The sequence below is a fragment of the Anser brachyrhynchus genome, assembly GCF_964034855.1.
Source record: "Anser brachyrhynchus genome assembly, chromosome: 24".
NCBI lineage: Eukaryota > Metazoa > Chordata > Aves > Anseriformes > Anatidae > Anser > Anser brachyrhynchus.
The window spans coordinates 4,949,953-4,965,579 of record NC_137717.1 but is presented as its reverse complement, the minus strand read 5'-3'; the positions used below and the strand labels follow the sequence as shown (position 1 = coordinate 4,965,579).

Below are 15,627 nucleotides of genomic sequence, written 5' to 3'. Positions count from 1 at the left end.
AAATGCTCCGGAGGAGATTTACGAGCCAGTCCCAGCTTCCCGACAGCCCCCAATTCGGGGCCCTCGGCACCGGATCTGATTTGCGGCCCCTGCCGCCGGTTCACGCCGGGATGCTGAAGCAAAGCAGCTCCTCCTCCTGCCCCAGACCGGTGGAAATGCAGCGGTTTTCTACCTGCTAACCCAACTGCATCGCTTGTAAGAACCAAAGGGCTTCAAATGCAGCAGCACCACCGGCGTTTGCTCCGTCCAGGACAGGTCCAACGCCGCGTGCACAGGCAGGCAGGGAGCTACGGGCCGATCCCGCTCGCCTCGCAGCAGCACGGCGGCGATGGGACACCGCAGCCTTGTTTTCAAGCTGGCACAAATCAGCAAGAACCCCTCCAGGTGAACAAAGCCATAAAGAGATCTGCAGCTCTGCACTGGCCGCGGCTGTTTTGCTCCCCCCCGGCCATTAACACACTTCCCTTATTTTGCTCTCGAGCCCGGCACAGGGACGGCGTTTAATTGCTGCCCTTTTCTCCCCATTGTGCCAGCCCTGCTTTTAATTCCCCCCCCACCCCCCCGGCTCTGCCGCCTCAGGACCCCCGCATTAAAAGGCCACTTTCCAGGGTGCTGCGCTCCAGCGAAAAGCAGCGGCCGCGGCCCCAGCGCTCCCGGGGATGAGTGTCCTGGAAAGCCCTCGTCCTCCTCCCTCCCGCCCCACCGAGCTTCCCGAATATCGGCCGGCTGCAACAGCCACGGCCGCATCCAGGCGGATGCTCGAGCTGGGGAGCGCAGGGACCCCCCCCGGGAGGAGTTTGGGGTCCCCAGGGAGCAGAGCGCAGAGCCCTGGGAGGCTCCCCCCTCCAGCACGCACAGGAACTGGAACGTCTCAGAGCCAGAAAAACTGGAGGCTACTCAAAAAATCAGTATTTCTGCATGAAAATGAGCACCCACGTCCTCCTGCCCAGGCCTGGGAGCGGGCAGCCCTGTTCGTCTTGGTGCCCTCGAGCACAGGGATGGTGACAGAGGGGCTGAGCGCTGCCCCAGGACCCCTGGAGCTGCAGCATTTCAGTCCCTACAGAACTGGCAGAGCAGCACGAAGCCAAGAAGGAGCAGTGAAAGACTGGAAAACACGGCGGAGAGCGGTGGAGCAAAGCTGCAGAGGGTGAAGGGGCATCCCAGGACTTTGTCCTTTGGTCCCCCCGTGTCGCAGGCAGGATGCAGCCTTTTTTTGCTGCTGTGCCTGGGTTTATTCCATGTCCTCAACCCATACAATGCCCCAGGTGCTCAGCATCTCCTTCCCACCCAGGCGGGCTGAACACCACCGAGCCATCGACACCAGCCCTTCCCCAGGCTCCCGGCAGGCAGGGGAAGGTTGGATGGGGCAGGGGAAGCAAACGGGAAACCTCAAAAATCCCCTCTATTGTGCTGGGAGGAGGTCACCAGTCCCCAGTCACCCCCAGTCAGTGCCATCACCCCTTAAGCTGGAGCGGGGAGGACAGACAGACGGATGGGAGGCGCGGGTTCCCCTTACCCTTTCCGGATGACGACGATGATGGCTCCCAGGAGGATAATGAGGACGACGAGCCCGCCGGCACAGATCCCCAGGATCAGCCCCATCTCCTCCGAGTGCTGCGACACCTCCAGCGGCCGCTTGCTCTCTTTGCAGGCAGCTGCCAGGGGAAAGCGGGGCGGGGGGCTCAGTGCTCAGCTCCCTCCTGGCCCCTGCCAGGGCCGGGCACTGTCCCCTGCCTCCCACATGGCCGGGGGGGGGAAAGGAAATTCACAGAATCCCCCCAGCTGGAAGTGACCCACGAGGACCATTGCGTCCAGCTCCTACGTAACATCTATGTGATGTTCATATAATGTGCTGTGCAACGTCTCCTCTACGTGCAGGGGGTGGCAAAGGACGACGCAACACAGAGCCCAGAAATCTCTCTTCTCCCCAGTTCCTCCCCGTGAGATGCTCTGAGCTCCCTGCATGTTTTATCCCTGCCGAGACGCGGGGAAAAACCTGGAGAGCCGCAGTGCCTTGGGCGCATCCCTTCACCTCTCGATCCCCGGGGGACAATGCGGTCCCTCTGGGCCACCTTTTGTCACCCCAGACACAATCTCCCTGCGCTCAGCATCCAGCACAGCCAGCCCCAGCACCACCTCAATAACAGCATTAGAAAAAAACTCAGCCAAGGGAAAAAACAAAATACACCAGACGGCGAGCGACAACCGCGCACCCTCCCAGCGGCGTGGGGCTGAGCTGTACCAAGCCGTCGAGCACCCGACCTCGCGGCAGCACCCCGGGTCTGCAGCCCCAGCAGGACAAGCTGCTGGAGCAGGGATCCTGCTGAAAGCAAGGAGCTTACCTTTGCGGGCAATGCGGATGCAGTTCAGCCGGGTTTCCTGCGGAGGAAAGAGACGAGGAGTCAGGCTGGCTGGATGCAAACCTGCTTTGTTGATGCTTTTGCCCCCCAAACCGGGGGAGTTCCCATGTGGTTTGTGTTGAAGCACCCGCTGCTGAGCCTTAGGAGCTGTGGGGCACACAGAGTTATCCGTCCCGCTGAGTTATCCATCCCCGGCATCTTCTAATCCAACATCCTTTGATTTAACAAGGCCATCACTGCTGGCACAGAGGACGAGCAAAGCTCAGGGAGGTGCAAAGTGAAGGTCCCCAGCGAGCTCCTGGAGGGACCCCAGCGGTCCCAGCCACCCGCAGGTCACCAGCAAGCCACTAACCATGGCTAAAACACCCCAAGTCACCATTTGGAGCTTTGTGGGGTTTTTATTTACGATCAAAGCTTTCAACCCCCATCCCTGGTGCTCTGCACGTGCTGCCAACGTTGCCGTGAGGGCTTCACGCTCAGCTGTCCAATAATTTTCACATTTGCATTGCGGGTTGAGCTCCAATATTCCATTTTTCCGTGTATCTGGTTTCTGTTGAAAAAAAAAAATCCACCATTTTCGCAGCTCTCCTCTCTGAGCTTCCTCCAGCGCCTCGGGACACCAGCGCTGCCAAACCCGCTCTGTCCTCGCAGCCCGATGCCAAAATCTGCCCGCGCGAGGTGCCCGGGGTGGCTGGCACGGCACCGCTCTCCCGGAGGTGCCAGGTCTGGCTTCTCCTGCTTCGTGGTCCAGCTGGCCCCGGAGCCAGGACAAACCCAAGCTGGGAGGCAGCTTTTTTGCGACGCCTGACGGCAGCCAGGACAAACCCATTGCCTCCCAGCAGGAAGGTTATGAAGCACCAGTTATCATCCAGCAGTGCCTGAGCGAGCCGGAGCCGAGATGCTGCCGCCTGTCTCAGCTCTAATTACAAGCCAGCGAGGTGTGAACGATCCCGGAGGAGGAGGATTCGAAATTCAGCTCCTTCCCTGCGAGAAGGGAGCTGCAGCCAGCGTGCGGAGCCACGGAGGAGCAGAGATGCTGCCACGGTGCCACAGCTTCACGTTTGGCAGCTCGTCCCCAGGGTGGACCAGGAGCTGCTGGAGCACGTGAGGATGATGAAGGTCTCCCAAGGGTCTTGATGGCAGCTTGGAAGAAATCAGCCCAGATGGGGAGCGGAGCTTGGGACAGACGGATCCGGGTACTGCTGCCGGGAAGCCAGGGAACTGGTAGCCGAGGAATGTGCAGATATCTCTTGGTTCCCAGATCATCCTTTCTCACCCCAGGATCAGCCCCTGGGAACATGGGTCTGCCCCCCAGCAGCGGGGCTGAGGCTGGACCCCCCAGGCCCAGCGCTGGTGGCCAGGACCAGGCGGGGGACACGCACACCCCGGTGGGTGCCCAGGCTCTGGGTAGGACGGGGAGCACCGGGCTGCACTCCCAACGCACCCCAGGGTGGCCTCAAGTGACGGGAACCGAGGGCAGGCAGCCAGCAGGAGGACCTGAAGCAAAGGATCTAAAGCAAGCCCCGCTTTCCAACACCCCCTGGGACCCCACGGGGCTGGTGGCAAACCAGTGGTCCCCGTGTCCCCACGGGGACCCAGCGAGCCGCACGGCTACTCACCCCTTTGAGGTTGCTCATGGCCTGGAAGTAGATGAGATACGCCTTCTTGGGCTCCAGCGGCGGGTTCCAGTAGCCGCTGTAGGTCTGGTTGTCCCCCACGGTGAAGGGTTTGGCTTCGGTGAGGCTGCTGGCGGGCAGCTCGGCCCCGAAATAGTGCACAGAGCCGCGGGACACGGCGTCATCGAACGTCAGCGGCACCGGGAAGCACTCCTGGCCGCCCAGCTCCCGCTTGATCTTCTTGGGCCGGTCCTCTTCCACGATGACCTGGTAGGTGCTGGGCGGGCGGCGGGCGCAGGTTAGCTTTGCGAGGACGGCTCTGCCCTGCCCGCCGTGCCCTCGTCCCCCCGCAGCCCCCTGCCTACCTGATGGGCGCCCCCCTGCCCTGCGCCGGCCGCAGCAGCACCGTGATCGTGCTCTCCGACTCGCCCAGCGGCGACGGCATGTCCCCGTAGTCGAAGGTGGGAGCTGCAAAGGGAGCGGGCAGGAGTGAGCCGCGGCCCCGTGGCCGCCTGCACGGGGAAACTGAGGCACGAGCAAAATCCAACCCCCCCCCCCAGGTTTTGAACGAGTGTTACATTTTGGAGAGGACCGTTGGGGGGTTGCGGTGAGGGGGTTAAGTAACACCACCGGTCTGGCTGATGGGAGGAGACGGAGCAGGATGCGACCTGGGATGATGCTCCAGCCTTGCCCCCATGCACACTGAGCGCATCCCATCACCACGGACAACCTCTGGCATGGCACAAGCATCGCCCCAAGGGGCAGCAGCACCCCCAAGGCAAGGAGGGGACCCCTCGCGTGCCCAGCACAGCCCCGTGGGCCCCAGGTCATCGTTAGCATTGCTTTGAAGTTTCAGTGCCCCCCAGCAGGACACATCTCAGCCATGGGATCTCCTTGGGATCTGCTTTGGGATCTGCTCGTGACCCTGACCCCCAGCAGGAGGGGACTGCCCCCTCTGTCCTGCTGGTCGCCATGTGTCCCCTGGTCTGACCGAGCTCTGCCACGCACCCCCGTGCCCAGCCCCACCGCCGCGGAGCAGCCCCGGTGCCGGCATCTCCCTTACGCAGTCCCCTGCACCCACAGCAGGGAGGAGGAGGAAGAAAGGAGGCAGAGCAGGACTGCTTTGGAGAAGAAGTGACAGCCAAAAGACATTTTTTGACCTTGCAATAGGTCAGAAACACAAATGCAGTCCCAGGCTGTGGGCACAGCACCACGAGCATCCTTCAAAAGCAACAGACAAGCCCACGCGACCGCTACGGACGCTCTGGCACCACCACCACCAACCTGCCCAGAGCAGAAAGCTCCTCAAAGCCCCAACACTCGGCGCCAGAGCCCAGGGGACGTACCCGATATGTTGGTGGTGATCTCGGTGAGCGCCGTCTGCCCAAAGCCCTTGCCCGTGCGGGCGCGCACCGAGAAGAGGTAGGTGGTGCCGGGGTGCAGGTTGGAGAAGACGTGGTAGGTCTCGTTGCGCAGCTTGGAGACCGTGCGCCGCGGGCCGGGCACGTTGACCGCCGGGTCGGAGGACTCGATGCTCTGGTAGCTGATCTGGAGGGACAAGGGCAGGGCATCCCGAGAGGGTGAGGGCTGACGGCGCGGGGAAAGGGATTAATTACAGGGATTAATTACAGGGATTCATCTGCAGGAGCGGTTGCTCATAGGGGCAGCCCTAAAGGCAGGCGTCTGTGTTTGCGTTTTGGGGTAAATCAGAAGATGACTGGAAAAGCCGCCGCTGGATAGTAACAGTGGCACTGAAAGCTGACCCAGGAGACACAAACCCTGTGGCCAGGAGGATTTCAGCAGGCTGGATCTGTGCTCCCACTGCAGCCACCAGCAGCTGCTGAGCTCTGATAGATCCGTGGCTACCGGGGCTCGGGACGTACCTCGTACTGCGTGATGAGGCCGTTGGGCTCCACCGGTTCCTCCCACTTCAGAAATATCATGTCCTCCAGCGGGGTGAAGGTGAGAGACTCGGAGGCGATGCCACCGGGCACTGGGGAAGCAAAGGGAAGGTGCCCACGTGAGGACGAGTCCTGCAGGGATCTGCTCCGGGTGCTTTGGTGCTCCCCAGGGACGCATCCTTGGGGCCGGAGCTGGCGCTGCCCCCGTGATATAACCCCCCCAGCACTCCCCACTATTAACAACACCACCAGTAACACCCACAGACAATAACAGCAGGTGAAGGTGCCGGGATCGATATTCCCTTATTTACCGTAGATTTCTGCCATTTCCCCTTCCCAGACCCAGGGCGGTTATTAAGGAGGACAGGAGCTCAGCACAGACCAGTATTCCCATTATTCCCAAGCAGAAGTAATGCTTCACTGCCTGAAAAATGCAACCCCTCGCTTCAGGAGCAACTAAACCCACTTCCCCAAAAAAATACCACGCTCCACGGGGATGCTGGAGGCGCAGGAGAGACAGAGGGCAGCGTTAGCAGCTTGGGACCAGCCCCTGGTGGGATGTGCTCCAGGCAAGGCATCGCCGACGGCTTTATATTCAGCACAGCTTTGTTGAGCTCTGCGCTTCGGGTGCGGGCAGGTTGAGGCACGCAAGCCTCACAGGCGGGGAAGCAGCCCCTTCCGACCGGGTGCCAGCTCTCCCCATCTTCCCTTTATTTTTATTTTTTTTTCAGCTTTTGTTCAGATCTAATTACACGGCCAAGGGAGAGGGATTGCCTTCCGCATGCTTCCCACCGTGCAAATACACAATTTCCACTTGATTTACAAGTTAATTTAATCACAGGCACCATGTCCTACACGTGTACACAAGACGCTTATTAAATTTCCGGAAACCTTTAGGGCAGGAGCAGTGTGTACGTATAAATACACATCGCTCCTGCAAACAAACGCGGGGCGCTCACCTGCGGCCTCAAAGCGTGCCGTGCTCTGCCACCGCTCCGCTCCACACGGGCAGGGCAGAGGGATGCTCGGGGAAAGGGACAGATCCGGCAAACTGCATCCTCAGCCTTGGCCCCAGGGGGAATAAAGCAACACGGAGGTGCCCAACTCCGGATTCCAGCACTGGCCAATGTGCTCTGCTGTGCCCGTGAGCGCTAAGCGCACCCGCAGCACTATTCTCTACTTTTTTGGGGAAAATCCCACTGCTCGGGGATGTTCCCATGCCAGCGGGGACCACGTGTTTGCGCGTGCACTGGGATGAGACCAGCGTTGGTGCACAACGGCTGCCAGCTGCGTGTACCCCCCTGCCACCCACCTACACCTATATTTATGTATTTGTATGTATTTATTCTGGCTTGTAGTGCCTGCACCCTGCCTGCAAGGGAGAGAACTGGCTCGCCGCAGCACCCGCACACGGCTCTGCTCAGCGCAGAGGTGAGGGGAAGGGTGGGCAGAAGGAAAGCCAGGGGAACCAAAGCCCTCCCCAGCCAGGTCTTTTTTTTTTCCAACGACTCTCAAAGAGAAGCCCCAGCGCTTCACAAACAAAGCACAAAAAAGCCAAACAAAACACAACCAAAGATTCTGTTATCGAGCCTCCGCCACCTTCTCACAATTGCACGTGTGGCTGCTCATTACCCAGTCCTGGCAACTCAAATCATCATTACCCAGTCTCAGCCACTGAGCGCACAGGAGGAGCGATTCAGCCCATTCCCACCCCGCTCAGCTCCTTGAAAATCAGCAGGGGATGTCCCTGTCCCATGGAGCTCAGGGACACAAGGTGGGGATGTTCCCGTCACACAGCGCGGTGGCTGCAGGCTCCCCAGCGCAGCCAAGGCACCAGCCCCTGCTCCTCTGCAAGCCTGCCACAGAAATTTGGGAGTAGTAGGAGCCGAGCTTCACACCCGGTCATTAGCTAATTTAGCTAAACTGAAGAGTCCTGTAGCTGGGCCAAACCCACGCGTAATGTTTGCAATATATCCATGCACCCAGAGATGTATCGATCCCTCCTGGGACGGGAAGCGCTCGCTGCACCGTGCTCGATCCAAGGGGAAAGCAGCCAGCCCCGGCTCATCAACATAGAGGGAAGCAGCTGGAGCGATTACAGGGTAGGACAAAAACATCTGGAGCTACTGTATTAATATACAATGAGAAAGCAGCTGGAGCAGTCACAGCACAGTGCAAACAGCTGAAGCAATTAGAGATGGAAAATAAAGCGTGGAGCTGGGTGCCCACGGGCAGGCAGGCTCAGGTCTGGGGGCACACAAAGCACTGATGGGACACACGGAGAAATCGCTCTGATTTTAGCACTTAGAGATTAAAGTGGGACCCCAAAGACTCCGGTTGAGTTTGCAGCTCTTCTGCCTTAATTCTGATTCTTGATCGTAAAAAGCGCCTCGGAGATCAACGACTTTGCGAGGGGTTGCTTAAGCATAGGGAACAGGCTTTGCCCTGGAGCAAGCAGGTAATTTCTTCCCAATTATGTGGCCCGTTCCCCGTTCACACTGCGGAGAGTTAATGGTGCGTGATGGGTCAGTCGGCGTGAGCCAGCGGGGGTGGAGGGAGGGATGCTGTGGGCACGCTTGGCACCTGGCACCCACTCAGGGACACCGCGGCTCCTCGCACCAAAATGGGGACATCAGCCCTTGTCGGTGCCTCCGGACAGGGTGCTGGGTCCCAGAGGAAGAAATGGTTCGGCTGTGCAAGGAGAGCACGCTCGTGCAACCCAAATCCCCCCGAAAGCAAACTTAATCGGGGAGAAGTGCTGGGGAAACCGACCACAGCTGTGCCGGGAGCGCGCTGACCTCTGGCTCCCGGCGCTCACCAAGGAGCATAGCAAAGCCAAACTGATCAGCCTGAGCTCTGCAGATGAAAGGAGTTCCCGAAGCGCAAAGCATTAATTGTTTTAATCAGTTGTTATTCCTGCGAGGCTCCAACTCCACAACAAGGGGTGAAGGAGGACCCCTCACATGGGGACGAGTCGGGCTAAAACATCACAAGGACAACGCTTCTGGGGCGATGCGGGACATTGCTCTGCCGGAACAACCGGTGCTGCCCCATCACCACCCGACTCCCCCGGGGACACCCGCAGCATTTCTCCCCCCCTCTGCCATCACTGCACCACCCTCCCCTCCCCACAGGAGATATTCCCATTGTGCCCCCGGAGAGGAGCAAAGGGAACGCCTCGGGGATGCTCCCCAAACCCGCCACGTGCCCTTACCGTCCTCGTCCGTCTGGAAGGTCACCTCCTTGCCTTCCTTGCGGCCCTCGGGGTTGGAGAGGATGAGCTTGACGTGGATGTTCTTGTAGGGCAGCAGGTTTTTGATGGTGTAGCGGTTGGCGTTGCGCTCCATCTTGGCGCACTCGCGGAAGGTCTGGTTGTGGCCGCTGCCCACCAGGTAGCGGTAGCACAGCGAGACGGTGTAGGTGTGGCAGCGGGTCAGGTTGTAGCCCAGCGGCTCCCACTGCAGCGTCAGCTGCCTCGACTGGATTTCGGAGAAGGCCAAGCCCTTGGGGGCCCTCATGGGCTCTGCCGGGGGAAAGAGGAGTCAGAACACATGGCTCAAAGGTTTAAACCAAGGTTTCAATCACCTAGCTTCAAGCACACGGAGGGAAAGCCCTTTCATGGCGTGGGAGCAAGGCAGCAGCGCACAGAAAGCAACCCTGGCCCCAAAACTGGTCCCAGTTTGTGGCCCCGAGGCCTGCCTCAGGTTGCCCAGAGAGGCTGCGCAGCCTCCTCCTTGGAGATCTTCAAAAGGCACCTGAACATGGTCACAGGCACCCTGCTCTGGGTGGCCCTGCTGGAGCAGGGCTTGACCAGATGCTTTTGCCCACCTCACCCCACAGCAGATCCTCGAGCAGCGTTCATACAGCAAATTCCCATGGGATTTGCACCACGGAGGAGTTTGAGCAGCACAGGGTTGCAGGAGGCATTTCCATCCTCAGCGGATGCTCCAGCAGCTCCAGATGTCCTCACGGGACACCCTCATCGCCTGCACCCGGTGGTGCTGGCGTCCCCAGCACCCCCAGCCCTGGCGTCTGCTCCACGCCTGGTGGCAGGAACCCAGCTCTGGCACCGTCATTAGGAGAACGATGATTTTCACCCCCCATCACCACCACCAAACTCCCCGTCATCTCCTTCACCCGTGGAGAACCCATCTCCTCCTCATTCCACTGTACTTAAGTGGTCAGTGGGGAGCAGCCTCCCCCGGGCCAACACGTGCAGATCCAAAGAGCAATTCAGCAAGAGCTCAGCTAACGAGGACGTCCACAGGCACCAATACCACCGAATATATCCACGCAATTAGTGCCAGCAACAAGCAGCCAGCTCTCAGTCACTAACACAGCTGCACGGATGCAGGCAGCATCGATCACGGGTGACAGCACCGGGCATCTCCCCTCGCCCCGGGGCAGGACGCATTTATCCTTTAAGTGGATTCTTCCAGAGTCCTCATGGCTTGGATCCTGCAAAGCCCACTGTCACCAGGGGCTGGTCCAGAGACGCTGCGGGGCGCAGGCTGGCACGGCAAGGAGGATGCGGGGCCGGTGACCAACACGTTGCTGCCCTTCAGGTGCAAGAGCAGCGGCTGCTTCATCCCTTGCAAAGCCACCACGTGCTGAGTCGGGAGTGAAATCCACGGCTGTGTCACACAGGAGGAGCACAGGGAGCCTGGGCTGGAGGCAGGGACCGTCGGAAACGCAACACGGGGCGCCGACACTTTCAACCAGCGCCTGTCATCGGCTTGAAGGTAATAATGAAAGCCAGGCTTTCTCAGAACACTTGTGAAAATTAATCTGGGAGAAAAGCTCCTGCCAGGCCCTGGGTCAGGGTTTGCATCTCCTGATCCTCTCCTCCACTGATGCCAGAAGCTGACCCCGCAGGGTCACAGGCATGGGCAGAGCTGCAGTGCTCCAGCCCCGCGATGTCCCAGCCCCACGGGCTGCATCCTGCAGCAGCAGCACGGGGAGGATGCACCCAGGGGTGACGAGGTCCCGGCTCACAGCGCTGTCACTGGCACGATGACAACATAGGGACAAGCCCGTCCCCGTGCCCTGGTAGCTGATTCGAGCTCTGAGGGAAGGATGCTGCTGGTACCTGAGTTGCTCAATCCCTGCATCACGCCCTAAGGGAGCATCCATAGGGACAAGGACCCTCCACCAACAGCAATAAGGCTGAGCTGATTAAAAACAAAATAAGTTCGCTCCCAAAAAGGATAAGTGCTCCAAAACACAGGGACAATCGCAACCCCTCACCTTGTTGCCTGTGCTCAGCCAGAGCAGCGAAGCCCACACTAGAGACAGCTGCCATGGGGCGGTGGAGATGCCTCCACCAGCCTCAATGCCCCAGCAACAGGAGACAGGGACATCCCCAAACCTCGGCCAGCACAGCAAGGTGGCCGACAGACGCTAGCCAGCCAAGGCCAGGTCTCCTGTCTTGATATTTTAGGGATGCCCTGAGATAGAGGTGGCCCTGGGGACCCCGCAGCCCGGGTGAGCAGCTGTCCCCAGCCCCCTTCACCCATCACCAGGGATGGGAACCAGGCGCTGCCCCTAAGAAATCAACAAAATGCAGCTCTGTGCATCCAGAGGAGCAGTGCTCCAAGCCACGTCACAGCCCCTGGACCACATCGGCTGCTCACGGCCACGGACGCTGCGCGGACGCCAACCCACCTGCGCACTTGGTGCGGCTGATGAGCGGGGGTCCCGGCTTGCCGGTGCCCCCCTCGCCGGGGCGCGTGAGCAGGACGCTGATCTCGTACTCCGTGTCGGGATCCAGGTGCCACAGCTTGTAGGTCTGCATGTTGACGGCGTGCACCTCCGACCAGGGCCCCGAGGTCATGCGGTACTCGATCTCCTTGCGCACGATGGGGCCGTCGCCGATGATGGAGTTGGTGTTGAGCTGGATGATGAGGTAGGTGGAGCCGGCCCGCAGCAGCTGGGGGGGCGCGATGGGTGTGGGGGGCTCTGGAAGAGAGAGGAGAAGTGGCTCTCCAAGCTGGAACATCCCTCCTCAAAGCTGGAGCATCTCCCATCCCGACACCCCAAGCCACAGGCACCACAACTGACTGCAGGCAGCACATTCACGTCTCCTCCCAAACCAACCCATCGCCGCCAGGTCATGGGACAAAATCTGATCTCACGCCCAGAGGACAAGCAAAAACGCTGACAAGAGATTGACACCGAAATGTCAGAAAGCACAGGCTGATCTTTAAGTTTCAGCCTGTGCCATGTGCCCTGCATTTCTTCAGCAGTCCTGGCAGCAATAGGGTTTCACCTGACCAAACTTTAATTATTTTTAGAAGATGCACTGCCCAGCCTTCACTAAGGTACTGCAAAGTTTCACCACAATTAAGTAATTCCCACCGACTGCAATGAAAAATAAATGAAGGCCAGTGGGAAAGGTAGTTTCCAGGTTTTATGCTGAAGCACAGTTTAGCTCATGCCAGTCACAGTGAAGAAACGCAGTCCCAGTGCCCTGACAAAAACCCCTCTGCAACCAGGGGCGATCAGGAGCCATGGCACAACGCAGAGGGACGCCCGCGGGCAGCACCCACCTTTCACGATGAGCTCGGCGAAGTTGGAGACGCCGGCGCCGCGGCTGGACTGGGTGACACAGCGGTACAGGTCCTGCTCGCCCTTGGACACCTCGTCCAGCTGGAAGGTGGCCAGGAAGCGCCGGTGGCTGATGTGCTTCACGGAGGCAGCGGGGACCACCTCGCCGCTCTGCCTCTGCCCGGCGGGGAGGGAAAAAGCGTGAGGAGGAGTCAGCCTGACACCCAGAGGCACCGAACGAGGTCCCAAAGGATGTCACTGATGAAAGGACGGGGCCACCCTTCTCCCCCCCCCCGGCCCGGTGCATCCTCTCTGCTCACCTGCATGAGGAACCGCTCCGCCTCGGCGGCCTTGCCGGCGGCCACGCACTGGAAGGTGGCATTCTGCCCCGCGTTCACCTCCACGTCGCCCAGGCGGGAGAAGTGGGGGGCTTTGGCTGCCGAGGGACACAAGGGAGGAGTCAGGAGGCTCTCGTCTGCCCCAAATCCCCACCACAGCCCCCAAACCTGGCCTGGGGGAGACGAGCTTGGAGCAGGCAGCTTCCTGAGGGCACTGGATGAGCTCAAGGGCATCTTCATGGCCCAGTAAGCCCACAGTGATCTCCTGGGCAGGACCTCCAGCCTGGGGTTGGGGATTTGTGCCCATCCCCTTAGGAGCCTGGGTGTTGTGGCCAGCAGGGCCAGGAAGGTGATTGTCCCCCTGTACTCTGCTCTGGAGTGCTGGGTTCAGCTTTGGGCCCCTTTCTACAAGAAGGACGTCGAGGCCCTGGAACATGCCCAGAGAAGGGCTACAGAGCTGGTGAAGGGCCTGGAGCACAAGTCCTGTGAGGAGCGGCTGAGGGACCTGGGGGAGTTTGGTCTGGAGAAGAGGAGGCTCAGGGCAGACCTCATTGCTCTCTGCAGCTGCCTGAAAGGGAGGTGTGAGGAGCTGGGGGTCGGCCTCTTCTCACAGGTAACCAGGGATAGGACCAGAGGGAACGGCCTCGAGTTGTGCCAGGGGAGGCTCAGGCTGGAAATGAGGAGACATTTCTTCTCAGAAAGAGCGGTCAGGCGTTGGGACGGGTTGCCCAGGGAGGTGGTGGAGTCCCCGTCCCTGGGGGTGTTCAAGGAGAGGTTGGACGTGGGGCTTGGGGACATGGTTAGTGGGTGATGGTGGTGGTAGGGGGATGGTTGGATCAGATGAGCTTGGAGGGCTTTTCCAGCCTTAATGACTCTGTGATTCTGTTCCAGCAAGGCTGGAGGTGAAGAAGGAGCCCTGCAGGTGCCCGCAGAGATGGGAGCCCCACCACCCCGGTGACAACAGGACACCCTGGTGCTCGCTGTCCCTAGGACTGGCCCACAGGCCACAAGCCCAGGAGCACCCACCACCCACCCGCGTCCCCACAGCCCCCGCTCATATCCCACCCCCACACTCACAGCACGGATAATTCAAGAGCAAGATGTCATCCAAGCCGAGATAGCCGCGGCGCTCGCTGGAAATCACCGCCTCGAACAGGACCTGCGGCACCGAACAGAGGGGTCACGCCTGGCCCGTGGGGTCCCCTAACCCGGCACCCAGCCTTTGGAGGAGACCCCATCCCCTGAGCAAAGGGATTTCAACGCACAGTGACAGCAGGTGACGGAGAGCCGGGTCTGTAACACACGAGGGGGGGGTCCCGGGGGGGCTCACCTGGTACTCGTTGGGCCAGAACAAGCTGACTGCCAGCTCCGCTTGGTGCCACTGGCGGCCGTGGGAGCCGGAGGCGTTCCAGACGGCGCTGCCCACCGGGCCCCCCGTCACCCGCACGTAGGCGCTGAGGGTGCCGGGGCTGTGGCCGTCGCGGCTGTACATGAAGTAGCTGAACTGCAGGCAGTGGGTGTCGTTCTCGCTCAGCGCCTGGAAGAGCAGGTGAGCCCGCTGGCCCGCGGCGTGCTGCGAGGCGTTCACCATCAGGTAGGAGCCTGTGGTCGTGGGGGGGGGGAAGCAAGGGGGAGAGGAGAGAGAGCGTGGAGCGGTGCCTCTCTCCTCCGCCTCGCCCCTAGATTTGGGGACAGGGAGGGTGGCACCCGCGGGAAGGAGCTGGGAGCGAGGGGACCCCGAGGATGGGCCCCAAGGGAGAGAGGGATGCCGGAGCCCCAGGCAGCAGCAGGATGCCAAAACGGGACCCAGCAGCTGGAGGAGGAGGGGAGGATCAGACCCGCTGACCCCAGGGCAAGCTGCTCGTGGCCCTGGTCCCCCCAGGACACCAGGTCCCGTTAGTGGCTTCGATGCCACCAGAGACTCTGCCCCGCACCCAAAACCACCAGCAATGAGCCCAGAGGTGCCAATGCACGCCCCAGGGCCACCCGGGATTCCCAATGAGGACCAAAAGCCCAAAGGGGACCCAAAACGCAGCATCCGCCCCCCAGGCTATGCCCCAAAATCCTGCAGGAGTCCCAGAGCCACCCATGGTCCCACAGCTGGTCCTCACCCCCACCCCACAGCAAGGACAGGACTATTAATATTCCTTCCACTTTAATAACAGCAGGCGCTGTAAGTAACGAAGCCAGCCCATTTATTCAAGTCAACCGTTGTTTTCCTGACAGCAGCCCCTTAATTATTAATAGCTCTCACCGCTGTTTAATTTACATGAATTCACACACTTTTCTCCCAACAACCCCTGGCGAGAGGCTCAACCGTGTCGGGCATGGGCACCGACAGAGCCTAACGAAGGCCGGGGGACATCCGTCCGCCCCCCCCGGCACTTGGGAGCTGCACCCATGGCTGGCCCCGAAGCACCCAACGGGCCCCATCTTCACCTGGGGAAAAGCAACACCGGCACCACACCGCGACATCCTTTAGAGCTAGGAACCAGAGCGATGGAGCAGAGGGGTGGCCAAAAGGGGAAAGAAATCACCAAAAAGCAAAATTTGGGCCGTATCCACCGATCAAAACTGCCACCAGGCACCCCAGTCCCTCCAGACAGGTGCTCGGTGTGAAATAAATTTATTTTCTCAGATAACACAGACACGTTTCATGGACAGAGGGGAAGCCAGTATGCAGCTATTCCTTCTGGTTTTTGTTTGGTTGTTTTTTCCTTTCTCCCCTGAAAAATTCTTCCTGCACCGATGAGAGTGGCTCCACTCAGGCCAGGGGATGCCAGCACCAAGAGCCGACATCCCACCCCATCTTCCGGGCTCTCATCGATAACTGAGGCCCTTCCTCCTGCCCACAAACAAAACAAAG

General features: G+C 60.2%; 1 protein-coding gene across 4 annotated transcripts in view; it reads right to left on the bottom strand.

Moving 5' to 3' along the window:
* Window positions 1–15,627, bottom strand: part of PTPRU (protein tyrosine phosphatase receptor type U) — a 55,623-nt gene that overhangs the window by 22,408 nt on the left and 17,588 nt on the right. For all 4 annotated transcript variants that reach the window (XM_080566732.1, XM_080566729.1, XM_080566731.1 and 1 more), the window contains exons 3-14: window positions 14,092–14,363; window positions 13,839–13,920; window positions 12,744–12,859; window positions 12,426–12,600; window positions 11,542–11,835; window positions 9,092–9,400; window positions 5,860–5,969; window positions 5,323–5,524; window positions 4,342–4,444; window positions 3,980–4,253; window positions 2,343–2,379; window positions 1,517–1,655 (exon numbers count right to left, since the gene is read on the bottom strand). In XM_080566732.1, the coding sequence (XP_080422858.1) occupies window positions 1,517–1,655; window positions 2,343–2,379; window positions 3,980–4,253; window positions 4,342–4,444; window positions 5,323–5,524; window positions 5,860–5,969; window positions 9,092–9,400; window positions 11,542–11,835; window positions 12,426–12,600; window positions 12,744–12,859; window positions 13,839–13,920; window positions 14,092–14,363 (2,113 nt within the window). The remainder of the gene's footprint in view (window positions 1–1,516; window positions 1,656–2,342; window positions 2,380–3,979; window positions 4,254–4,341; window positions 4,445–5,322; window positions 5,525–5,859; window positions 5,970–9,091; window positions 9,401–11,541; window positions 11,836–12,425; window positions 12,601–12,743; window positions 12,860–13,838; window positions 13,921–14,091; window positions 14,364–15,627) is intronic.